We start from the raw sequence: 25,338 nt of genomic DNA on the forward strand, positions 1-25,338 counted from the left end.
CCCTCCGATGACAAAGGGTTGCTTTTTATTTTCCTTTTCCCTTTATTACTTTTCTTTTCTATCAGAGTGTCTGGCTTTAATAATAAAATTAATTTTTTTTTTTTCTCTCTCTATGGTACTTTATTTCCACCCCCCTCCCAGGTTTGGTCTCTTGTGTCACTTTGATGGGGTGGGACATCCCCCAAACCACCCTGGTCCCCCCCGGGATGGGTCTGGGGGTGCTGGGGGGTCCGTCTCCTTCCCCCCACACTGATAGAAAATCCAGAATAAACCCTTCCATGTGCTGACCCCCCCACAAGCAGGGGGTGCAATAACAGCAGGAAACCACCTTGAATAACCAGTTTATTTCCAATATATAGACTGGGACGGTTGGGTGGGGGGGGCAGCATCCGAAGCGAGGGGTTTGGGTTTGGTTTTTTTTTTTTGCAGTTTTGCATATACCGGCTCTGCGGCCGACTCGTACAACACGCCGGGGGGGCCTGGGGGGCACATGCAGGAGGGTTTAAAAAGTCAACACTGGTCCAGCACGTCCTCTGGGTCGGGGGGGGGGGTGGCCTTTCCACAGAGCAAAACGTCTTAAAAAATCCTTATAAATCCTTTGGAATATGTTACACAGTCAGAGACAATATTTACAAAAAAGAAAAAAAAAAAAAGAAAAAAAAAAAACCAAAACAACTTTACAGCAAATATTTGCATAACGTATGAGAACAACATGGAGAGACAGTGATGTGACTTGACACCCCCCCGAGCCCATGGCACAGCGGGGCCGGGGGTCCCCGTGTCCCCCCCTCCATCCTAAAGTGCTTCTGGGCTGGGGAGGGGGCTGTGCGGGGCAGGGGGGTGCGGGTGACAGCAGTGTCCCCCCCAGGATGTCCCTCCCCGCCAGCCCCTCTCATCACACCCAGCCTGTGGGGACAGGGGCCACCCCAGCTCAGCCACCCCCCCAGCACAGCACAGAGCCAGGTCAGTGCGATGGCACCGAGGGGGTCCCCGAGGTCCCCAATGTCCCCAGGGTCTCACCGCAGCACCCAGGGAAGCGCCCGCACTTCGCACCGCTGCGGTTGGGGACAGCAGGGTCACCACCGCCTGGGGGGGGACAGTCCCCACGAGCCCCCTTCACCCCTCCTGGCACTGCCGGGGGGGCTGGGGCACCTCGGGATGGTGACACGGGACCACTGTGGGACACCGCCGGTCCCCAAAGCAAGGGGGGACAAGGTGGCTTTGTCCCACCCGTGGCGCGGGGGCCACCGAGACTCGTTAAATAACAGCAGCTTGTCCAGAGCACAATTAAATAGGAGAATGAAGGTGAGTCCTTAAATTAACCGCTGGCTGGAGGGAGGGGACACAGCGGGGACATCTCGGGGGGTCACAGACACTGGGGGAAGCGCAGCGGGGTCGTGGGGGTGCCCGGGGGGGTCACGGTGCCCGGTGCCTCCGTGGGGGCCGGGGGTCTCGCTTTGGGGGACTCCAGGCTGCTGAGCCCCGAGTCCTTGTCACGGCAGGGTCCCGGGGCCACCTCCCGCCCCCGCGGCTCCTTCCACTCGTTGAAGTTGAGGTCCTTGAGGCCACCGGGTGCCACCACCACCGTGTGCCGCCGCCAGCTGCTCTTCTTGCGGCGGCTCTCGGGGGATCGGGCCCGCCGCAGCCGCACCCCCATGTCGTCGGCCGAGGCTCGGAGCCGCTGCCGGAGCTGCTCCCGCAGCGAGGGCCGGCCCGGGGGGACGGGGTCATCCCCCTCCAGGGGTGCTGGGGTGTCACCGGCCAGGCGAGGCCGCCCCATCTTCCTGCGGGCCAGCGTGTCGCACTGGATCAGGTGGTGGGAGTTGAAGGAGGGGCGGCCGGTGGGGGTCTTGTCCTCGTCCCCGGTCCCCCCGTCCACCTGCCGGCTCTCGGTGTCCGTCTCCATGTGGCTGAGCTCGCTGCGCTCGTCGTCCGCCTCGTCCCCGCGGCTCCCGGCCACCGAGGGCCCCTCGGAGCAGAGGCTGCGGTCCATGGTGGACAGGGTGGAGTAGCCGGATACGATGGAGCGAGCATCGGGTGCGGGATCCGACGCGGCACCGCCGGGCTCCAGGGAGCTCTCCCGCTCCACCGCGGTGGGGCTGGGGGCCGCCGGCTGGGTGCTGGTGCCGTGGGGGGCTGGCGGGGTGGCCACGGTCCCCTCGTCCTCCTGCTCGCGGCTCGGAGTGTCCCTGCGCTCCGCATCGTCATCGGTGCTGCTCCCGACACCTTCGGCCTCTCTCTTCTTCTTCCTCTTGCGGGCGGCGGCCGAGACGAAGGGGATGGCGAGGAGCTCCCGGTGCGGCGGCACCTTCCGCGACGGCCACGTGCCCTGGGAAAATGGTGATACCAGGGTCAGGGATGGCGGTGCCAGGGTTGGGGACAGGCTCTGTGTCCCCCCAAGCCATCATTTGTGTCCCTCACTGCCACCCGCAGCCCGGGACCCTCTTACCTTTGGTTTGGCGGAGCCGCTGCGGGTCAAGCCTGTAAAGCAGAGCGGAGAGAGGGGGTCAGTCAGGCCCTGGGGGGGGTGGGGGGTGTGCTGGGGAGGGGGTTCAGTGGTAGAGCTGGGGGGATGCTGCTCCGTTCCCCAAAAGCAGGATGGGGACATGCCGGGGCCATCAGATGGGCTGGCTCCTGTCTGGGACGCCAACGCCGAGTGGGCTCGTGTGCTGGCAGCTGCAGGAGGGGCTGGGGGGGTCTGGTGGTGAATGGGGGTCCCGGGAGGCTGGGGGAGCTCTGGTGGTGCGGGGGTGTCCCTGGCACTGCTCAGTTGCTGCAGAGCCCCAAGGGGAGGGGTGGGGACAGGGAGGGGACACACAGGCAGACACAGCCGGGACACATAGCCAGGACACCAGCGGCAGGGCCACAACCCCCCCATGGCCATGGGGCACAGAGGGGACCAGGGCTGGGCACAGTGCTGCCACCACCATGTCACTGGGATGGGGCATGGGGACCTGGCTCAATGCCACATCCAGCCTTGGAGCGGGGTCTGGGACAGGCTGGGACTCACTGGGGGCATTAGGGGACACACAGGGACACAGGGACGACAGGCAGCCCTGGCTCTGCTGCCGTGGTGTGAATGACAAGGACAAAATAACAGACACCTCGTCCCACCCCGCACACCCAGGATGGGGTTAGCAGCTGCTGACGACGAGAGAGGGGGAGGCAGAAAGGGGGTGCTGACCTCCCCGGGGCATTGGGACCCCCAAACCCCGGGATCTGGGTGTGCCGGTCCCAGGACACCCAGCGCCCATCCCCACCGGGAGGCGCCACCAGCAGCCCCAGTGCCACCGGCCAACGATGTGGGAGAACAAGGATTAAAGGATTTGGGGCTCCCCAGGGGCTCAGCCACCCTTTGTGACACTGGGGACCCTGGGGACAGTGGCTGGGCAGGACAGGATCCCCTCCCGCTGTCCCCCCTGCTCCCGCTCTCTCGTGGTCACCGGAGGGGTTAGTGCGTGAGCAATGCACCCGGGGTGGACACTGTACCCGCTCTAGCTCTCGAGGAGATCCGCTGGAGGAGGAGGAGGAGGAGGAGGAGGAAGAGGACAGCACAGAGAAGTTCAAGGAAAGAACGTAAGAAATCAGTCGAACATCAAAAGGCTCCCGGTCTCCGGGTTGGCAGCGTGGGGGTGGGCACAGGTGGGGGTCCCGCGGGTGGCTGGGGGACAAGGAGCAGCCACCGGAGAGGAGGTGACAGGGGAGAGCGGGGAGGGGGCTCCTGTGGCACCCCTGGCGGGGACGTCCCCATTTTCCAGTGACAAGGATGGCGGGATGTCCCAGTTTGCCACAGCCCAGCACCGCAGTGGTGTCTGGGGGGGACGCAGCAGCTGGAGGGGTGCCCTGGGGGGCCAGGACAGGGGGAAACAGTCCTGCGGGCGCTGCTGCTCACCTGCGGCATCGCCGGGCGCCGCGGTCCTGCCGATGTTGGGGAGCAGGTACTCGATGTTGGGCACAGACTGAGCCTCCTTCTCATCCACGGGGGTCTGACGGGGGGGGACACACAGCAGTCAGGGGGCTGCCGGTGGCACCTCAGCGCCCAACTGGGGCTCTGTGTCCCCCCCGCCGCGCAGCGAGACCCCCCGGGGGGACAGGGCTCACCTTCTCGCCCTTGTCCTCTTTGTCACTGAAGAACCAGTCTGACTGTGGGGGGAGACGGGAGGGGGGTCAGGGATGGGGGCTCAGCACGGGCAGGGGGCAGCGTCCCCTGGGTGCCATCAGCCCCCTCCTCCCGCCGCCGGTGCCACTCACGTGCTGGATGAGGGTCTCCACGATCTTATAGCGGTCGGGCATGTGCGTCACCATGTCGGTCATGTTGTCCTCGGACGTGCGCACCAGCGTGGGGCCGAACACCAGCGCGAGGTTTCGGGGCTCCATCTGCAACCAGAGCCAGGGTTGGTGCCTGTGGTCACCCCTCGCTCCATCAGGCACCATCTCCCTTCCCGACCCACCACAATCACGGAATCATTTTGGTTGGAAAAGACCCTCAAGATCATGGAGTCCCACCGTTCTCCACCCCTGGCACTGCCCCATGCCCCTGAGAACCTCATCTCCATCTGTTCGACCCCTCCAGGGATGCTGGGCAGCCTGTTCCAGTGCCCGACAGCCCTTTGGGGAATAAATTGTTCCCAAGATCCAATTGGGGCCTGCCTGGCCCCGGGATGGACAGACGGACGGACGGTACCTTGTTTTTCTCCGAGTGGTCCGCGATGGTCTTCAGGTGACCCACCAGGAACTTGAGTGTCTCGTAGTAGTGACCTGGCAGGTCCCGGATCTGCGGGGAGGCACCAGGTCAGTCTCTGCTCGCCCCCCCGCCCCTTCCCACCCACATCAGTCCCCAAAGGGGGGCCCAGGGTTGTCCCCCCCCCACCACAGCCCCATGTCTCTACCAGCTTCCGCAGCGTCCTCATCCTCTCGCTGGCGTCCTCGATCCGGTTGGCCTCGATGAAGTCATTGTATTTATCTGGAAGTGGGACAAGGAGGGGTCAGAATGGGGCGGGGGGCACCCCCTGGGGAGAGGGACCCCCGGATGCATCAGCCAGAGACACTGTGGTGCTGGTGGGGTCCCACTGGCCCAGGGCACGGCAGGACAAGGACAAGAGCTGGCACTGCGGGCTCAGTGAGAGGGGTCTGCAGAGCCCCCCGCCACCTTGGGTGGGCACGGGATCATTCTGTCACAGGGTCTGGGGACATGTCCCCAGTGCAGGGACAGGTGGGATGGGCTGCTGGTATCAGCCACCAACACGCGGCCATCAGCACAGGGACATCTGTGACACTGCGGGGGCCCCGGCTGTCACAGCGACTCACCGTCGGTGAAGAGAGGCTCGGGCAGCTTTCGGAAGAAGGATTTCAAGAGGCTGCTGATGACGTTCAGGTCCTGCCACCGCTGCGGGGGACAGACGAGACTGCTCAAAGGGACCACCCCAGGCACCCGCGGGAGATTGTCCCCAAGCCAGGGGGATCCCAGGCCATCAACACCGAGGGGGACACCAGCCAGCACCACTGTGGCTGTGGGAACGGCAGGGTGGCTGTCCCCACCCTGCATGGGGCAAGGAAAGCCCTGTTCCACTGCAGGGCTGTGGTCACCACCAGGGGACACAAATGTGTCCCCAGGCTGCCGCCTACACTGCTGCCGCCAACCGCTAGGCGGCCCTGCCACTCCAGGGAAGGTGACAGCGATGGAGACAGGGATGAAGATCATGCTGGTGACAGCGATGGGGATGATGGAGACAGGGATGGTGACAGAGCCAGGGACAACAGCCCCAAGAGCATCCCAGAGGCGCGGGGACAGGGATGGGGACAGGGACATGTCCTCACCTCGTCCTGCAGGTTGATCTCGGTGGCCCCCTTGTTGAGCTGCTCCTGCAGGCTGGACACCACGGCGTTGTTCCCGGGGACGCGGTAGATGCCCATGTACTCCAGCCCTCGGTCCTCCACCACCTTGCAGCAAGCTTCCACGATCAGGGGGACGTTCTGTGGGGACAGAGTGTGGGTGACGGGGCTGGCGGGGCTGTGTGGGGTGTTCCCAAGGGCTGGCGCTGCCACCAGGGCCGTACCTTGTTGTCCAGGGCAGGCTGACAGTCCTCCAGCCTCACCCCGAAGGCTCTGGGGGCAGATTTCTTATTCTTCTTCATGATGTTGATGCCCCATGGGGCTTTTTGGGAGCTGCTTTCATCTGGGGAGGAAAAAACCCACAGGATCATTTGCTGACGAGCCGGGACAAAAGTGAAAGCATCCCTGCTGCCCTGTGGGGATGAGCACGATGGCAGCGCTGGGACAAGGTCCCCCCCTCCTTGCAAAGTCCCCGGGTGGGGGTGGAACCCACCTTTCGTGACAGCCACATCCTGCCTGGGGGACCGGGGTGCGCTGGTTCCCGTCTGCTTCAGGAACTCGGCTCGGATCCCCAGCCCGCGGGAGCCCTTGGGCGAGGAATCGGGTTTGGTGCCCGCGGGGCTGCGGGGAGAGCGGGGGGCGCTCAGGAGGGGCACAGTTGGGGCATCAGCCCCGTGCAAAACCTCCCAGTAAACACCAGCATCTCTCCTGGGCTGCCCAGTATCCTGGGGCTGCACCCCACACTGGGTACCGGGGGTTCCTGGGGGGCACTGAGCCCCTTTAACCCTTTGCTCAGTGACTGTTTGGCTGAATCGCGCCCCCCCCAGCCTCCTGAGGGAAGCGGCGTGCCGCTGGCACTGCTCCATCACTTGAAAATGGAGGTGAATAAAGCGCTGGGGGTCCCGGTGCCCACCGCCCTCCCGTCCGTACCTCACTTTCCGGTAGTCATTTAACTTCTTGTTGATAAGCGCTTGGCTGGCAAAACCGGGGTCCTGGGGGGGCAGAGAGAAGAGGGGAAGGGAGAGCTTGAGCAGCGTGGCCACCGGTGGCCCCGGGCAAGTCCACGCTCTGCCGGGCACCGTGCAGGGCCGGCAGGACCAGGCGAGGGCAGGACGGGGTCCCCGCTGCCCTGAACCAGCCGCTGCGGTGCCTGTGGCTCCTTGTCACGATGTGAGGGGTCTGAGCCAGCCGCAGAGGCTTGAGGACAAGCACGTCCCTCCATGGCACGCGTGGCTCCGTCTGCCCACGCCGGGCACACCCGTGGCACCGCGCAGCATCCGAAAACACGTGCCCATCCCTGCAGGACGCTGCCCGCAGGGTCCTGCCCAGCAGCACCGCAACCCCAGCGGGTGCCCAGACAGCTCCGCGTGCTCCGACCTGGCAACTTCTTCCCCATGCCGGTGCTGCCGGCTACGCCAATTCCTTGGCACCCTCCAGTGCCACAGAGAACCAGAGACCATTCCAAGCTCAACGCACCCTCCAGGGCCGGAGCCTGCCACAACCCTGGCACAATCGCTGCAACCAAACGAGGCCACCGTGGCCATCCCAGCACCACGGAGAGACGGCACGCAGCCAGCCCAGTGCCGGCACACCCAGCACGGCAACAGCACATCCAGCCCAGCAGATCATCCTTCGCTGGAGCCCGCAGCCCCAGGGAGCAGCTCTCCCCATCTCAGACCCGAGCAACTCATTGCACAGAGCACGGCTGCCCAGCGAGGGCTCAGCCCCGACCCAGCGCCAGCCCCGCGCAGACACCAAGCACAATACTCGCAGGGATCTCCCTGACAAATCTCTGTCAGACACGGCAACCGCGGCAGAGCCACGTGGACTCCTCTCCCATCAAACGCTGCCGGTGGATCCGGCACCGACCCTGCCTGGAAGCACCGGTGCGGCACATGGAGAACCGTTCCACTGAACAACCTGGTACGGCACATGGAGAACCGTGCCACCGCGCACCCCAGTGCAGCACACCGAGAGCCGTGCCACCGAACACCCCAGAGCCGCGTTCTTCTTGGACACAGCGACGACCGCGAGTCCCTGTGCAACCCTGGGAGCACGGCACGGGACCGGTGAGCCCCACTGCGTCCGGCTGCGCAGGAGCCGGCCGTGGCCTTTGGGGAAGCAGCACAAGGCAAAGAGCCGGAGAGAGCCGAGGCGGTTAGTGCCGGGAGAGCCAGAGGCAGCCGGGAGCCCCATGTGGCTCTCACCTCGCCCTCAGCCTTGCTGTTCTCCCTGATGACTTTGATCCAGGCCAGCATGTCTTCCCGATCCTCTGCCTGAAAGAGATATTCACAGAAGTCAGCGGTCGTCAGGCGGAAGACGTGCTTCCTCTTGGTCTCGCTGTAGGAGATGTCCACCAGGCACGCTCGGATGCTGATCGGCGGCTCCTCCTCACCTGGGGCCGGGGCGCAGGTCACCGCCTCCCGCCTGTCCTTGCACAGGTACAGCGAGTGGGTGCGCAGCACGGCGAAGACGCGCTTCCACTGCCGGATGCCTCCACCGACCTTCTGCGGGGAGAAGGGACGGGGCACGGGGCTCAGGGATGCTCATGGACCTCGGGGGTGGTACACGGGGCTCAGGGATGCTCAAGGACCTCAAGGATGAGACACGGGGCTCAGGGATAAGGCACAGTGCTCAGGGATGCTCACAGACCTCAGGGATGGGGCAGGGACCTCAGGGATGGGACACGGGGCTCAGGGATGGAGCAGGGACCTCAGGGATGGGACACGGGGCTCAGGGATGGGACACAGACCCCAGGGATGGGACACGGGGCTCAGGGATGCTCGTGGCAGGGAGCATCCGCATCACCAGCCAGGCTTGGGGCTCAGGGATGCTCATGGTGAGGAGTATCCACAGCATCGGGTGGGTTTTGCGGGGGACACCCGCCTACCTTCCCCTTTTTGGTGAGGATCTGCTTGCAGTGGAGCCAGCCCTCCTTCCTCACGGTGCTGAATGGGACGTCCGAGAGGTCGGAGGTTGAGTGTCTTTTAGAACGGGCGTCTTCGGACGTGCCAAGGCTGTCCAGAGACTGCGGGGGGGACCGGAGGGCACCGTTGGGACGATGCCATCAGCACCACCTCGCTGCCAGTGACCCAGCCAGGCAGAGCAACCCCTGGGTGGGGGGCACCCCCAGGATCCCCCAACATCCCACAACGCTCACCCCATCGGTGAAGAAGCTCCTCAGCATGCGGAGGCTGGGGACCCGGCTGGGCATCCTCCTGGGGGGGGACAGCAGCCCCCGTGAGCGGGATGGCGAGGACAGGGGCTGTGCGGTGGGGGGACTGGGAGCAGGGGGGGTCCAGCCCTACCTGAGGATCTTCCCCTCATCCCGAAATGCGTTCAGACCATCATCGCAGGACTTGGAGCGCTCGGTGGTGATGGCCAGGAGGTAGGAGGAGCGGCGCCCGGCCCTGATGCTGCCTGGGGGGGAACACGGGCAAAGCACACGCTGCTCAGCTCCGGGGCTGGGGGGGCTGCTCCTGCCCATCCTCCATCCCCGCAGACCCCCGTCAGAGCCCCCCCAGCACTTACTGCAGTCCTGGGAGTAGTGGCGGCTCAGGGCGAAGGCAAAGGTGGGTGAGGGGGGGCTGGTGGCGACAGCGGGGGCCGAGTTCATGGCACTGGAGACCACCGAGGAGGCGGGGACGTGCTTGGCCTTCAGGTCGATGCTGGGGCTGGTGGGTTCGTCTGGGGTGGGGTGACAACATTGCAGGAGGGCTTGGGACAGGACGTGGGGACTAAGTCCCTACTAGGACCCCGCCTGGTGTTTTTTGGTGGGTTTGCAGGTGTCTGGGATGGGGCACACGCTCCTGTCCCCCCAGAAAAGCCAAAGCATCAGCCCCCCGGTCCCCTCCCTCCCCGCCATGGGACTTGCCAACCCCCCCTCCTGGAGCAGCCACCCCCGAGCCCCCCGACTCACCGATGAAGGGGATGGACGCCAGGGAGTCCTCAGGGGCCGCTAACGGAGCCACGTGCCGGCCCGTCCGTTCGGCCACCGGCCTGTCCCCTTTGCCAGCAGCCGGGGGGGGGTCACAAATGTCCGTCTCCTTCACCCCTTCGGGGAAGACAAAGTTCATCTGCCGCAGGGGGGGCGGCATCTTGCGTCCCGTGGGCGGCTTCTGCCGCAAAACCACCTCTTCCCTCCGCTCCCCCGGCTGCTCGGGCGCCCGGCTGCTCTCCGGCCGCTGCTCCCGGGGCGCGCTGGGGACTGGTTGGGGACCGCTGGCTGGTGGCACGGCAGGCACCACCCTCTCTGGCCGCGGCGAGATGCTGAAGGTGGGGAGGCCACCGAAAGCCGGGTCGCGGAAGGACAGGGCGTGCAGCAGCCCGGTGCGGCGCTGGAAGGACGGGCTGTAGCTGCGGTACCCGATGTATCCGGAATCGTCGGCGCTCGGCAGGTTGGGATGCGACGGGTGCTTCTGCACGGGCGCCGGCTCCCGCGAGGAGGAGGAGGAAGGCGCGAAGGAGCCGTGCGGGACGGGGTGGCCGGCGGCGGTGCCGGTGGCCCGGCAGCCCCTCTCGGGAGGCCAGGCAGAGCGGTCCAGGCGAGCGGCGAGCAGGGCGCCGGGCTCCAGAGCCTCCATGGAGCGCCCGCAGCGGCCCAGGTGGTGGTGGGAGCGGGCACGGGGCGCCCAGCCCTCGCGGGGGGGCTGCAGCAGGGTGTCGTGCGAGGCGCTGTGCGGCCACCCCCGGGGGGTCGCCCCCGAGCCCCCCAGGCGGTCCTGGGACACGCTGCGGTGCCGGGGGGGCATGGCGTGCCGCCGCTCCTCCGAGGAGCTGCGCCGCGGCTCCTGGCTGCAGAACCAGCGGGACAGAGCCTGCTGGCACTCCTGACGGCCCGGCACCCTGCCCGCCGTGTCCCGGGGGGGGCCCGGCAGCCCCCCCACACCCTCCTTGAAGCCGCAGTGAGTCCGGTGCTCCGGGAGGTGCTTGGGGTAGCAGGCGGGGGGGACCCCGTAGCGGTCGGGCAGCGAGGATGCGACGGAGGACGCAACGTTGCTGGGGCAGCCGGTGCGGGTGAAGGAGCCGGGGGGGCCGTGGGGGGCGGTGGGGCGCGGGGGGGGCCCCCCGGGTGGCGGCTGCTCGGGGCGGTGTGCGGGGCTGCCCCCCGCGTCGCTGCGGGTGCTGGCGAGCACGGCGGGGCCAAGTGGGGACGAGGGGGCGCGGGGGTCCAGCGGCTGGCCCGGGGGGGGCTCGGCACTCCGTGTCTGGAAGGGGTAGGTCTTGCGCGGGTAGCAGATGGGGGGAGGCTCGGGGATGCTCTGCGCCCCCCCGGAGTACGGCTCGTTGCCCTTCAGGTAGGCATCCTGTGAATACGCCTGTGGGGGGACAGGCGGGTCAGGGTGGGGGGGCTGGAGCCACAAGGCAGGTGCAGGAGGTGCTGCCCATGCCCCCCAGCCTACCAGCAAACCCCGCATCGGGGTGAGCTGGGCAGGGCTGCAGCCCCCAAACATCCCACTTTCCTACGGGGCACCTGCAGCACTGAGAAACGCTGCCCGCCCCCCCGCTTCCCTCGTCTCCTTCCCAAAATACCCCAGCACAGCCCCATCTCCCTTCTCACTTTTCACTGGTGCCTCTGACTGCGCACCCGGGGGATCCTCAGAACCCGGGACAGGCACAAACGTGTGACCCCCCTTTTGCTGGGGCACTAAGACCCCCCCAGCCCCATGGGAGCGAGTGCCCAGGGTGGGGACCCAGAGCAACTCACCCTCCAGCTGTGCCCAAGGATTCCCCTCCGAAAAACCAGGGGCTACATCCCCCAATCCTTCCAGTCCTAGCCCCTAAAGTTCTGTTTCTGCACCCATTGCTGCTCCAGGGATGCTGCCCTGTCCCTAGATGTCCCCAAGTGTCCCCAGAAATATAGGCGCACTTGGCCACCCCCACCCAAGGCACAGGAGGAGCGTGGGCAGTGGCAGAGCAGCCCCTCAGGTTGGGGGGGGCAGGAACAAAGCAGCCCCCCAGGTTTGGGGGAGCAGGAACGCCAGGACAGCCACACTGGGGGACCCTGGAACCAGCCCTGTCCCCAGCACGCTCACCAGTTGGAGGATGTCCTCGTCCTTGGGCATGATGGCGAGCTCCAGCACATCGTCACTGCAGGGACAGGGGACAGGGGGTCAGTGCCTGCCTGTCCCCAGCGAGGAGATGAACGTCCCTGTCCCCAGTGACAGTCACAGCGTGTCACCGCCTGCCCCTGGGCCCCTGCGGCACCGCTGCCCGCGGGCGCCCAAGTGACTCACAGCTCCTGCCAGCCCTGGTGGCACCCAGGGGAAAGTGCCTGCTGTGACATGTCCCCTTCGTGTCCCCTCCCCGTGCTGGAGACTCGCCTGTTCTGGATCAGCGCGATGACCTGCGAGTAGGTTTTCCCGATGATGCTCTCGCCGTTCACCTTGACCAGCCGGTCTCCTATGGAGCGGGGGGAGAAGACAGCGTCGCCGCGGGTGAGTGGGGACGTGGTGGCACTTGGCTGTCCCTGTGGTGGCTTACAGCAGGGTTTGAACACGACCAGGGGCAGAGTCAGGTCCTGTGGGGACCCCAAAGCCAACCCAACCCGTAGGGACCCCAACTGTGCTCTGAGCATCCCAGGGATGAGAGAGCAGAGAGAGGGGGGACAAAAAAAAGAGAGAATGCAAGAAAAAGAGCAGAACAAGCAGGAGAGTCCCTGGCAGAGCATCACGTGTGTCGCCAAGCAGCCTGGAGCCCCCTGGCCCCAAGCTCCCCCGTGTCCCCGCTCACCGGTGCGCAGCCCAGCCTGGTGAGCCGGCCCGTCCTCCCGCACGCTCTTCACAAAGATGGTGTCCATGGGCTCCAGACGGCTCCGGGGGGGACCTGCTGCCCAGGGACAGAGGGTCAGGGACGTGGCTGGGCCTGTCCCATGGCAAGAAGCGCGTTTGTCCCCTCGCGGTGCCCTCCTCATGTCCCCAAGCCCCCCGCCTGCACCCAGGACCTGCAGAGCATCAGTCCTGCCCTGGGCAAACCCCCCTCGGGTCACCCCGTGTCCCCCCCACCGTGGCTGCAGCCACCGTCCTTTGCAAGAACAAATGTCACCGGGTGCCGCAAAAAACCCGAGGGTTGGGGAGTGGTGGATGGATGCCAGAGGGATGGTGACAAACAAGGGACGCTGAACCCCCCGGCGACCTCCTGGAGCGAGGCCAGTTTTGCCCCCCCAGCCCCGACGGGCACTGGGTGACAGGTCTGGCCGCTGTCACCTGCATCCAGCCCGGCCCCTGGGGACAGCAGCCCCGGCGCCTCGTCACGCTGCCGGCGTGACAATCCGTCCTGACGCCTTCACATTCGCTCACGTCACCCTCAGCCGCCGGCAGGGCTGTGTCCCTGTCCCCAAACACCCCGCGCGGGGACACCACAGCTTTGGGACAAACCCCCTTGGGCGTGAGGTCCGGCAAACGTCCCAAGGGCTTTGGGGACACCGAGCCCGTCTGCCGTGCCAAGTGCCACCGAGGCACCGCGCTGCTCCACCGCCAGCTGATACTTAAGGCTGCGGTGGCAGCAGAGATGGCGACAATGTCCCCACGACACCCGCTGAGACCTGTGACAGCCCCTGTGCCCGCCGATCGGGCAGTGACGCCCCCTGCGCGGGGGTCCCCGCCGCGGCACAGCGCCGGTGCTCACCTGCTCGGTTCCCGTTCTCCTCCTCCTGCTGAGAGAAGAGATAAAAACCTACTTAATTTGGTGGCTGAGCCATGGCAGCCGCGACGGGGGGACCAGGAGGGGACCAGGAGGGGACCAGGAGGGGGTCGGGGGTGCCAGCCCCACCGAGGCCCTGGCAGGACCTGCGTGTCCCTCTGGCCTCCGCCACCCCGGCTAAAATTACCTCCTGACACCAGATGTGGCGGGACCCGCCACCCCAGAGGGTTTGTCACCCCACCTGCTGTCCCTGGTGGGGGGACACGAGCTCGGCTCCAGCCAAGGGGTTTCGCCAGCCCCCGGTGGGTTCAGGGCAGCGGGGACACAGCCCCGATGTCCCCACGGTGGGCAGGTCCCTCCAGAGTGCTGGGAAGGGACCCGTCTGCACCCCAGCGTGACAGGGGGACGTTCCCAGCGAGGAGGAAGAGGAGGGGGCTGAAGGCTTCTCTGGGGCGGGAAGGAAAAGCCACGTCCCACGGCCTTGGTACATGAGGGGCTGCTGCGGTGTCACGGCAGGAGCGTGGGGACACTGAGGGTCCCTGGGGACATGGACTCCCTCCTATCTCTTCCCCTCCTCACCCTGTGGCACCCAGAGCCCTTCCCAGCCCGCGGGGCAGCCCAGGGCTGGGTGCGGCGGTGCCGAAGCGCGGCGCGGTGAGCGCGGTTCTGCCGTCACCCTCCCCGCTGAGTCAACCCCACCGAAACTCAGCCCCCGGACCTGGCTGCCCGCCGGCACCCACGGGTGCTGCGCCAGCCGCGCCCTGCCCTGCCAGCCTCGGCTCCGCCGGCTGCCGCGAGCGATTCCCAACCCTTTTCTAAGAGCATCTCCAGCTCCCGGCGCTGAGCCGGCTCCTTCCCACGCGGCCCCGGTGCCCACGCCCTGGCGGGACTCAGCCCGGTGCCGCGGGGCAGGATCGGTCCCTCGCTCCTGGGGGGCGGCTGAGGGACTGGGGGGGCCCAGCCTGGGGAACAGGAGGCTGAGGGGAGACCAGCCCCAGGCACCCCAACATGGCAGGCGAGGGACGGTCCGCTCCATGGCTCCCCAGACGCCCTGCCCGCCCCCAGCATCCCGCACCCACCCATGGCACCTCGGAGCCCTGGGGGTCCCCACAGCCCCCCCGGGTCCCAGCCCTACCTTGGCCGTGGAGTGTATCGCCGACTCGGGGGGGTAGACGATGAAGTGGCGGAGGGTGAAGCCGAACCCCCCGTGCGAGCTCTTCCGCAGCACCAGCGTCTTGGGGCCCACCCAGGGGAAAGTGCCCTCGGGGGGCACGTTGGCGTTTGGGGACACCCCATCTCTCCGGCCCAGCGTTGGCTGTGGGGGACGAGGAGGAAGATGTCACTTCTGGGGTGGGAGGTGTAGACGGTCAGGACCCCCCCACCCGCCCCCTCAAAGCTGAGATCTGCCCAAAAAGCTGCTCCGCTCCTCAGAGCCCCCTCCCTCCTCCCAGCTGAAATTCCAGCCCCCTCAGCAGCATCCCCTGAGACTCCTCGCACGGGACCTCTTGGGAGATGAATGGAAAGGAAATAAGAAAAAGAAAAAAAAAGGGGAGAGGGAAATGCGCTGTGCCTGGGTGTCTGGGTGGGACCCAGCAGGAGGAGAGATAGGGGAGTTGGGGACAAAAGGTCGGTCCCCTTCCGATTACGATGACGCCACGGTGATAATCTCGGGCAAGCCGGGAAGCGCCGGGATGAGTGATGCTGCCCAGGGCAGGGACCTGGCACCGGCCGGGCTCTGGCAGGGGACAATGCTGGGAGCAGCAGATGGGGACAGAGGGACAGGAGGGACAGAGGGACATGGCTCCATCCTGGTGTCCGCAGGGCGAGCGGGACCGCGGTGGAGCCGGAGCAGCTGCCGGCATCTCACGGGGCCGGGAGGGACAGCAGAGTCCTGCCACCTCGGCGGGGTTTGGGGGGTTTAGCACAGCCCCAGCGAGCAATGTGGCTGCACATCTGGATACACATCTGCCTGTGCACATCTGCAGCCCCACGGTCCTGCCCAGTGCCCCGGCAGCACCAAACTCTGCTAAAAACCAGAGAAACGGGCAACTTGGGAGCAGGCAGGGACAGGTAGGAAAGAGACCTGCCGGGATCCTGCCCAAGTGGCGTCTCCAGCCGGAGCCGGCCCATCCCGGGGCGAGGGTGTTAAAATTCAGGCGCTGTCTGGGTCGAAGCGCTGGATGGGGAGCGGGGAGGGGACAGGGGACACACAAAGGGACAAGGCACAAAAAGCCTTTGTCTGTGCCTGTGCTGAGCTGGGCCTTTTTGCTGCCGGGGGGGTGAATGTGATGGCAGTTTTGGGGGGGGGTGCCTGTGCCGGCACGTCCCGCATAGGGCCTGGGGGTCCCGTCCTCATGAAAACAGGGGTCCCATTCCCCTGGGAACAGGGTCCCCATGGTGAGGGCGCAGCTCTGGCACCATATCCCTGGCACAGCACCCACCGACCTGCTCCATCACCGCCCGGCCGGGGTAAAAGCACTTCGGGTGCTCACAGACACCCCAAAACATACAAAGAGTTGTGATGCCCCGAATCCCGATGCAGTTGAGCCAAAAAACCCCCACTACCAGCACCATATGGGGGGCAAAGAGCCCCTAAACCCCCTCCCCGTGACCCAAAACCAGATGGCAACGGGCGCCCTGCGCTCCCTCGGGGACCCCCCCGTCCCTTCGCCTCGGGGGACGGGAGCGTCCCGGCGCCTGTCCCCATCTGCGCCCTCCATTGTGTCGCCCGCCGGCTCGCCGGATTATTTTTAAGCTGACAGCTGAATGTGCCCCGCTGATTTTAACCGGCACCGACAAGCCCTCGGAGAAGGGAGGATTGGCGGAGGCAGCACCCGACCCGCAGGGATGGGGACGTGTCCCCCGTGTCACGGGCGCGCCGGAGCCGTGGCCACGGCTCCGGCACGCCCGTGACATGGGGGACACATCCCCCAGCTGTGGCGGTCCCACTGTGGGCTCAGACATGTCCCCCATGGATGCTCCAACTCCCCCCGGGCACAGGAGATGATACCTGAATTGTCACCTCAGCCATTTGTCCCCAGCGCCCCGTCCCCTCCTCCCCCGCGAGGTCCCTTGCGCCCCCACCAAAAACGCCACTGTGCCACCATGGGGACACGGTGGGGCAGGTAGATGTCCCCGGTGTCCCACTCCTGCACAGCAAAGGGGTCTTTTCCCTCCTGGGGGGCAGGATTCGTGTCGTGTCCCCCCTCCAGGCGCATCCCAGGCACCGCAGGAGTCCGGACCCCCAACCAGACCCTTGTGCCGGCACCGGAGGGGACAAAGAGGACACACCGCTGTGACACCCCCAGCACTGCCCCAAAACACCCCCCGCCAGCCCCCCTGCAGCAGAGGAGCCCCCACATCCCCTGCGAAGCATCAAAGCATCCCACCCCCCCATCCCCTGCAAAGCATCCCCCACCCCGTCCCCCAAACCGGCACACCCGGTGTCCCCAGCATTCGGCTCTCACCCGGCGGCACTTGTCGGAGCGGGGGGCCAGGCGGGGGGCCGGGGGCCGGCGCTGCTCCGGGGGGGGCCCGGCGTGGCGGTGCAGGGTGCTGAGCCGGAGGCAGCGGGGTTCGGGGGAGCTGCAGTCCACCCCCACGGCGCGTTCCCAGCGCCAGCCCGCGCGCTCCACGCTCCACAGCCCCCTCCTCACCACCGCCACCGCGCTGGGGGCCGGGGGGGCACCCCGCAGCAGCCGCCGGGACCCCCGCTCCTCTCCACCTGCGCGCTCCTCCACCATGGGGGTCCGGGTCCGGCGAGCGCGGCGCAGCGGGGTGGGCGCTCGGCCATGGGCTCACAGCCCCCTCCACCGATTCAGCCCCAAAGCTGCCGGGGGGCGGCTGCCGGGGGGGCCGCGGGGCTGGCAGGGGCTGGCATGGGGGGCAGTGTGCGGGGCTCCCAGCCCGGCGAGGCTGCACACTCGCACGCTCGATCGCTTGTGCACACCCCGGCGAGAAACGCGGTGAGACGGGCGGCAGCTGCCCCCCAGCCGGCTGCTGGGGGGATGGAGGGACGGACGGAGGGAGGGTGGGACAGACAGAGGGTGGGCTGGGTGGATGGAAGGATGGAAGGATGGATGGAGGGACAGAGGGCGGGTGGGTTGAAGGGATGGACAGAGGGTGGGATGGATGGATAGATGGACAGAGGGTAGAATAGAGGGTGGGACAGATGGATGGAGGGACAGACAGAGGGTGGAATGGACAGAGAGTTTGATGGATGGAGGGCGGGACAGACGGAGGGATGGACAGAGGGTGGGACAGACAGAGGGCGGGTGGTCCGCCCTGCTCGCAGTGTCACTTTGCCTGGACTTTCTCCTTTCTTTCTTTCTTTCTTCTTTTTTTTCAATCCTCTCCCTTCTTCCTCCACCACCCCGGGCAGCATCCCACCCTCTCTGCTTCCTCCTCTCCCTCCTCCGGGCCCCTTCCTTCCTTCCTTCCTCCGTTCGCTCTCCGCAGGGCACTGGGCGACGCTGGGGACAGGGAGGGGACACAGCCCAGGGGTGCGGCCACTGTCCCCCCTGCTCGCTCAGGAGACGAGTCACCATCGGCCAAAACACGGGAAAAACAAGGAAAACGGCGGCGCCCCGGTGAGCCCCGCTCAGGGGCTCTGGGTGGGCAGCGTCCCCCTGCCCACCCCCCAAAACACCGCCTGTCCCTGTCCCCACACAAGGGTCCCCTCCGCATTCCTGCCGTGCTGGAGGCCGACGAGCGGCACGTGCAGCCACGCCGGGGAAATTCCGGGGAAATGCCGGGGAAATGCCGGGGAAATGCCCGGCATTGCTGGGATTGCAGCCCCGGGGCCGCCCCATGTGGCGCAGCGCCCCCCTCCCCTCTGCCCCCCACCGCCCCACCAGCAGGACCAGTTCACCAGGACCAGTTCACCAGGACCAGTTCACCAGGACGATGCCACACACCCGCTCCCTGCAGCCACCAGCTGTGCTGGCACCGAGGGGACAGTCCCCAGGGCGTGATGCCACACGGACCCTCTGTGTCCCCGCAGCGCCGCGGCGTTCGGCACGTCCCCAGCATCCACCCTGGCTGAGGTGTCACAGCTCTGCCCCAAAACAGCCCCAGCGGGCTGGCTCAACTGGCTGGGTGGCAGCCGTGTCCCCAGGGACACCCCCAGCGCACCCGGTGACACCATCCCAGTGCCTCTGCGGGGACAAACTGGGACGGGGAGACGTGGGAGCCAAATCCCTGCCACCGCCTTCCCCCCGGGGCCACCCCAGCGTCACCCGCGGTGTGTGCCAGCGCTGTCCCGTGGCAGCAGCCCTGGGGACAGGCATGTCCCAGCAGGCAGAGCCGCCCGGGCAGCGCGGTGGGGCTGGCACAGCTGTCGGTGCCCGGGGGGGCTTCGCTTTCCGGCAGAATGGGGGGAGACACAGCCTGCGACGGGGGGGCTGGCCCCGGCCGGGGGTCCCGCTGACACCAGCAGCCTTGGGGACAGCGGGTCTCATCCCGTCACCTCCACCTTTCCCAGCAACGCTGAGCAAGCGGCAGGAGCTGCCCCAGCAGCCCGGGGGGACCGGCTGGGGAAGGGGTCCCCAGCCCCGGGGGGGTGTCGAGGGGAGGACGGGCCCCGGGATTGTTCCCAAAGCGGGAAAGGTCAGGCGGCGTTGGCGAGGGCAGATTCCACCGCGAGGAATGCGAGCGCGCCTGGCCACCCTCCAAAAACCCTGCTGCTGTGCACAGGAGTGCCCTAAATCCGCAGCCAAACAGGAGCGAGGGGGCCGGCGGCGCTCCCGGCATGCACCGCCACCGCGCAGGCGTGGGGACACGGGGACACGCGGCCACACGCCGCCACGCGGGATGCAGGGCCCTCTGCCGGCACCCCCAAACCTGCCGGGGAAACTGAGGCACGGGGGGCCGCGCCAAGGCAGCGCTGCCTTTACCGGAGGTACTGGCAGATCTTGTACCGGTGCCACCCCACAGCTGCTCCCAGAGCTCTCCCACCCTGGTGACACCCCCAGCAGTCCCGGCTGAGGGGTGACACCCCCGACACCATGTCCTGGCCCCCATGTGTCCCAGCCAGTGGGGCCATGGCAGCCCCTGGCACGCGGCGAGGATAACGTCACACTGGGCAGAGGGACGGAGGGACAGGCAGCTGCCGGTGCTGCCGCCACCACGGCATCCCGGGCTTGTCCCCAACCTCCCTCCTCCAGCACCGCGTTCCCCGTGGGAAGGAGGTTTCTCCATCATGGAGCCGGCAGGGCCAGGGGGGGACAAACACTAATCCCCCCCGACCAGCGAGCTGAGATTAGGGTCAGAAAAATGAGGTTTTAATAGGATTTTCAGGGAGGAGAAAGCCATGTGGAGACAATAACCCATTTCCAGCCCTTATACGGCAAAACCGCTGCTGCTCCCACCTGTGGCAGGTCCCGGCGGGGACAGGGGGTCCCACCTGTGTCCCCTGGTCCCAGCCAGCATTTGGGGGGACAGCACCCCGAAGGGAGCAGAGACTGATGCTCGGCTGGGGGAAGGGGCTGCCCGCAGCCCCCGCAGAGCGGGGATGCTCCAGCAGCGGGACCCGGCCCGCGGGACGCGGTGGCCGGTTAACGGGGGGCAGCACCCCGGTGACAGCGCTGGGCAGCGTGCCCGGCCGTGCCCCCGCCCTCGGGATTACCGCCTCGCAGGAGAAAGCATTTTAATTCTCTTTAACACAAACCAGGGCGGAGGAGCTTTGCAGCTCAGCGGGGATTTGGGGGGAGCGCTTGCACACAGCCCGTGCGTGTCCCCCCGGCCCCCGGGACACCCTGTGTCCCCTGGGGAGCTGGGGACAGGAGCAGCAACACCTCGGGATGGAGAGAAACCCTCCAGGTGCCTCCCGATAACCCACCCCACATTAGAGTGACCTGCCCGGCTGGGCACCCCCACCCACATCCCCATCACCCGAAGGAGGGAGGTGACACTGCCCAGGTGACACGGAGGTGACACTGAGCCAAGCGCCAAAGTGAAGCAAAGCGGCAGGAGGAGCCGCCAACTGGCTCCTTGACATTCCCCCCGCTCCGTTTTGGGTGTTAACGCGGGGAAGGAAATCGCCGTGTTCCTTCCCAACGCCAACTTTTATCTCGACAGCGTCCCCTTCGCAGCCCTGGTGTCACCCCAGCTGGGTCACCGCTTGGCTCTGTCCCCTCCCAGCCGCATCGTGACCAAACTGAGCTCCCTCCTGGCAGCTCCGTGACAGGGTCACCAGCCCTGGTGACACACGGGACTCTCATTCCTGCCGGCTTGCCCAGCCCAGGGGTCACCGGTGCCACACGGAGAGAAATTTGGGAACGTGGCCAGAGCGCCTTGACCCCTCTCCTGGCCTCGTGTCACCAGGCTGCCAGCCCCGGAGCCACCGTGGCTTCCCGGCCACATGGCACTGCCGGCATCCGCGGTCAGGCAGGATCACCCCGGTCACAGCCGTGCCGGTAACCGTCACACAGCCTGATGTCACCGTCACACAGGCTGATGCCACCGCATCGATGTGAGCGTGTCCACGCGGCTCCTGCCCACGCTGCCGGCTCACGTGCCACCCACGCTCACAGCCTCGCGTCACGATGCCGGGGCAGGATGCGGCTCCGGCTCTACCATCCCCAACACCCAGCACCACGCTCTGCCCGCGAGAGCCCGACGGAGCCGCGGTACCCGCAGGGACAGACCCCCAGGGCTGGGGGATGCTCATGGCTCCCCAGGGACGCATCCTGGGGCAGCTGGTGCTGGGTTTGGGGACGCTGTGTCCCCTGTTAACACAGCAGCTCTCCCTGGCACTGATGGTGCCACCATCCCGCGGCAAAGCCCGTGGCCTCGTCCCCCATCGCCTGCGTCATCCCCCTTGCGCCCCTTGCCCCGGGTCCCCAACCTGCATGGCTCATCCCCAACATGCGGCGCTGGCGGGGAAGGTGGCTCTGAGGAGGGGACAAGGGCTGGGGACACACAGCAGAGCTGGGAAACACCGACCCAGAGCAGCACCGACGAGTTTTACCTCCCAGCCCCTGGGAAACGGGACTGAGAGCTCAGTGCCTTCATCCCCAGCTCCTCCTCCTCATTCTCTGCCCTGGCCTAAAACCGGCGTTATCAGCAGCAAGCCCTAGAAAAGTAACAGGATTCCGTTTCCTGTTTTTCCCATGGAAACCCTCAAATAGAAGCTGGCCTCATTATGGCAACTTTTTGGGTCTTTCTTTTTTTTCAGCCCAGCTAACAATGAGCCATTTCCTCCGGCGGCTCCGAGAGGCACCTTGCGCCCAGCTCCCACTTCTCCACAGCGGAAAATCCTTCTCGGGGAGGTCGGGGGGGCTGCCCGCGCCCCCAGCCCCTGCCCCGCTCACGGCCGCGTGGGCGACGCTGGGATGGGGGCAGCAGAAGTGCCAAATCCCACATCCCTCGCTGGACGCTGACAACAAGGAACCGAGCGGGGTCCTGAGCCCCCTCCGGCCACGGCGAGGACAGGAGGCAGTTTTGGGGACGCGGCTTTGGGGACAGTTGTGCTCCTGCAGCACCTCCAGCACGGACAGCTTAAGCTTTTTCCTGAAATTAGGAGCAGCCCAACATTTTTCTGCATCCAAAAGCGAGAGGGCCAGCCCGTGTCCCGCCACCTCCCTGTCCCCACACCTGGGGACATCAATGTCCCGCCGCCGCTGCCACACCAGTCACCGCCAGCCCCAGCGGGGACCACGCGTCACCCCGAAAGCGCTGGCACCGCAGCCCAGCCCCCCCCGCCTCGCACGGCAGAAAAAAGAGCCCACTATGTGCCACAATAGCGCGATTGTCCCCCGGAGCCACCGCGCTCCGTCCCGCCCGCCCCGGGCTGCCCCACGCGCTCAGCCCCATCAAGGGACCCACTGTTGCCACTGGGGTGGCTGGGGGGGACCTGGGGGCGCTGGCCTGGGGGCGCCACCCAAGGGGGGTTCCCAGAGCCCCAGTATTCTCCCACCTGGGAAATCAATTTGCTCCGGGTGCTGGGGACCCCCCAGCAGACCCCAAACCTGCCAGGGACGCGGCGATTCCCACCGCGGCGGCGGCACCGACCGCGACGCCGCGGGTCTTGCGACACGCAGCCGCGTCGGCGGAGGCCAGAGAAGGCAATTAAGGGAAGAATTTAATGAAATCCTGGGGATAAGCAGCCGCGGCAAAGGAGTCAACCGCTCCGGGTGCTTTGAGCCAGCGCCGTGGCCAGGAGGTTGGCGGCAAGTTTAAAGCCGGGTTTAAAGCAGGTTTTGGGCCGGGTTTTCGGGAGCGGGCGGCAGGCGCAGCTCGCACGGCCGGCCCCGCCGCTCGCGGCCCAGAGGCAGCCAGGTCGATATTTTCCAACTTGAGAGCTTAAAATAGGTCATGTATCTCCATTCCTTTTTAAAATCAGGTCTTGCCGCCTGCTGAAGACAAACTTGGTTTATTAATGGGACAGCACCGACTTGAAACCTAATCTTGTTGGGTTTTTTTTCCCCATTTAATGAGAATAAAAGGCCGTCCCCAGGGCTCGGTGGCTTCCCAGCGTGAGCCCCCTGTCCCAGCGTGTTTTCTCCCAGCAAGTGGCTCCGCATGAACTGGGGACAGTCCCCAGCTGGTGGCTCCAAGTGCCCCAGGAGCCGGTCACACAGCACCCACCCCTCACCAGGGGTACACGAGCCACCCCCCCTCCCACCCCAAACAGAGACGGGCCACCAGATGTCCCCTCCCCCAGAGACCACAGTCCCCAAGCCCTAAATAACAGCCGGTGGCGGTTCCTTGGCAGGTGACGGTGACCAGGCAGCGCTGCCAGCCCCATGGTGGGGGGGTCAGGACAGTGTCACCCCCCCAGCACCAGCGGCGGGTGCCAGAGCGGCTGCGCGTGATCCACGGCAAGGTTAAAACCCCGGCGGCGGTGAGGACGCAGCCCTTGGCGTGGCCGGGGACACGCGGCTCCCGAAAGCCGCGCGGTGGCCAGCGGGACCGGCGTGGCACGGCACCGCGTGCCCCAGCCCGCCGCCGCGTTCCGCGCTTGCGAGGCAGGATTGCGGCAGCAGCCCCGAGCACAGGCTTTTCCTGTCTTTCAAGTTCAGGGTTCGGAAAGAAAGAACAAAAAAAAAAAAAAAAAAAAAAAAAGGCATTAAGAAACTGAATTTGCCAAGCAGAGCCGGTAAACAGGGACGGAGGCAGCGGCCACGTGGGGACGAGGGCAGTGGCCACCGGCCAAAGGGTTGGGGACGGTGGGGCACGGCCCCTGCCACGCAGCCCCAGGGCGGCCGGCGGGCGGGATTTCTGCTTACACGGCACAAAACCCTCGCTGCAGGATTGCGAAGCATCTTCCTCACCACCGTCCTCCTGGGGGAGGCAGCGGGGGTAAAACAAACCCTCCCAAGTCCCCCAGTGCCCCACGCCAGCCAGCGAACGGGGGGCACAGGCGAGCACTGAGCAAAGCCCCCAAATCAACGTGCTGCCCCCCAGAAGAGCACGTTTCACCCCAAAATGCAGCAGAAGAGCAGATCTCGAGAGACTTACACCCCCCCTCCAAAAATCCAAGCCCCAGCACCCAGCGGTACAGAGTAAGCATTGAGGAATCTGAAGAGAAACCATGATTAATGCTCAGCCGCTGCGACGAGCAGCACTCCTCATATCTGAACCATTTCACACACCCCAATTAATCCTTTGAGGCCGGCTATTAGCCCCATGGCCGGGCCGGGGAAGCTGAGTTCAAATAACCAGGAACTGAGGAACAGAGGCCGAATTCAGCTCTGGGGCGAGGACGTGCAACCTCTGCTCAAATTAGCCGGCGCTGTGCCAGCCCGACACCGCGGCCCACGTCCCCCCCCCGGTGTGTCCCCCGCCACCGGATCCCAGCCCCAGGTCCCCCAGCACCATCCCCACCCCAGGCATTTGCCGGGATTTGGCACAAAACGGGCAGGAAATGAGGTTTTAGCTGGCAGCTGGGCACCACGTCGCTCCCAGGGGAGACGGGAATCGCCCCAGTAACTCCAGTTCGGCACGGCTGGGCGATGCCGATGCCCACGGCACAGGAGCAGCATCCACAGCGCAGTGCTGCAAATACCCACGCTGCTTCGAGGCCAAGGGGCCAGACGTGACCTCGAGGGTCTATGGGGACACTGAGGGGACATTGCTGCCTGCCTGGTGCCGGGAGCTGGCAGGGCTGGCGCAGCCGGAGCCACGAGCCCAGCCGGGAGTTTCGGAGGAAACCCGCGTGGGCGTCTGCGGGTCTGGTTCCGGAGAAGGGGAAGCCCAGCACTGCCACCATGTCACCCTGGCTGGACACCGGGGACGAGCCGTGGCGGCCAGCACTGCCCGCGACACGCAGGGGACGGCTGGACCCCTCCGGCCCCGCTGTCCCCAACCCCAGGGTGCCAGACCTGTCCTGGTCCCGGGTTGCCCGTGGTCCCCTCCGGCGTTGCCCAGCACCCTGCCAGAGCGCGACACCACTGCGAGTACCCCCAGCCCCGTTCCCCACACCCCCGGTATCTCCCAGTTCTCCCCGGTCCTTACTCCCCCGACCCCACAGCCTTCCCAGCCCACCCAGTATCCCCCAGTGCCGCTCACCGCGGGGGCAGACGGCGGAATCCCGACCAGGCAGAAGGCGATCCCATTCATCGGGGCGCGGCGACCGGGCTCGGCTCGGTCCGGCCCGGCTTAGCAAGGCTCGGCTCAGCAGGGCGCGGCTCAGCTCAGCGCGGCTCAGCTCGGCTCAGCCTAATAAGGCGCGGCCCGGTGCGGTTGGGCCCGGTGCGGTTGGGCCCGGCCCGGCCCCGCACGGTCCGGTCCGGTCCGGCTGGGCTCGGCTCGGTTGGGCTCGGCTCGGGCTGGGCCGGCCCCGGTCGCGGCTCCGCCTCCTCCGGGACCCGCGGCGGCGGGCGGGGGCGGCAGCGGGCGGGGCCCGGCACGGCCCGCCCCGGC

General features: G+C 66.6%; 1 protein-coding gene across 2 annotated transcripts; it reads right to left on the minus strand.

Annotated features, from left to right (window-relative positions):
• Nucleotides 1–381: 381 nt before the first annotated feature.
• On the minus strand, nucleotides 382–25,229 carry ARHGAP23 (Rho GTPase activating protein 23). 2 transcript variants are annotated; one of them, XM_065651336.1, is made up of 24 exons: nucleotides 24,985–25,229; nucleotides 14,609–14,788; nucleotides 13,459–13,486; nucleotides 12,565–12,657; nucleotides 12,156–12,234; nucleotides 11,868–11,922; nucleotides 9,752–11,150; nucleotides 9,364–9,519; nucleotides 9,141–9,252; nucleotides 8,993–9,050; nucleotides 8,723–8,860; nucleotides 8,040–8,339; nucleotides 6,763–6,824; nucleotides 6,326–6,453; nucleotides 6,057–6,175; nucleotides 5,818–5,973; nucleotides 5,308–5,386; nucleotides 4,890–4,963; nucleotides 4,685–4,774; nucleotides 4,252–4,377; nucleotides 4,102–4,143; nucleotides 3,893–3,986; nucleotides 2,450–2,481; nucleotides 382–2,329 (listed from the first exon to the last, which is right to left on the minus strand). In XM_065651336.1, the coding sequence occupies exons 1-24, from the start codon at nucleotides 25,033–25,035 to the stop codon at nucleotides 1,367–1,369; spliced, it is 4,614 nt and encodes a 1,537-aa protein (XP_065507408.1). In that variant the 5' UTR covers nucleotides 25,036–25,229; the 3' UTR covers nucleotides 382–1,366. The 2 variants fall into 2 exon arrangements, with proteins under 2 accessions (XP_065507408.1, XP_065507407.1); XM_065651335.1 differs by having other exon boundaries at nucleotides 12,565–12,660.
• Nucleotides 25,230–25,338: the final 109 nt, after the last annotated feature.

Source organism: Caloenas nicobarica, chromosome 24, assembly GCF_036013445.1.
Source record: "Caloenas nicobarica isolate bCalNic1 chromosome 24, bCalNic1.hap1, whole genome shotgun sequence".
Taxonomy (NCBI): domain Eukaryota; kingdom Metazoa; phylum Chordata; class Aves; order Columbiformes; family Columbidae; genus Caloenas; species Caloenas nicobarica.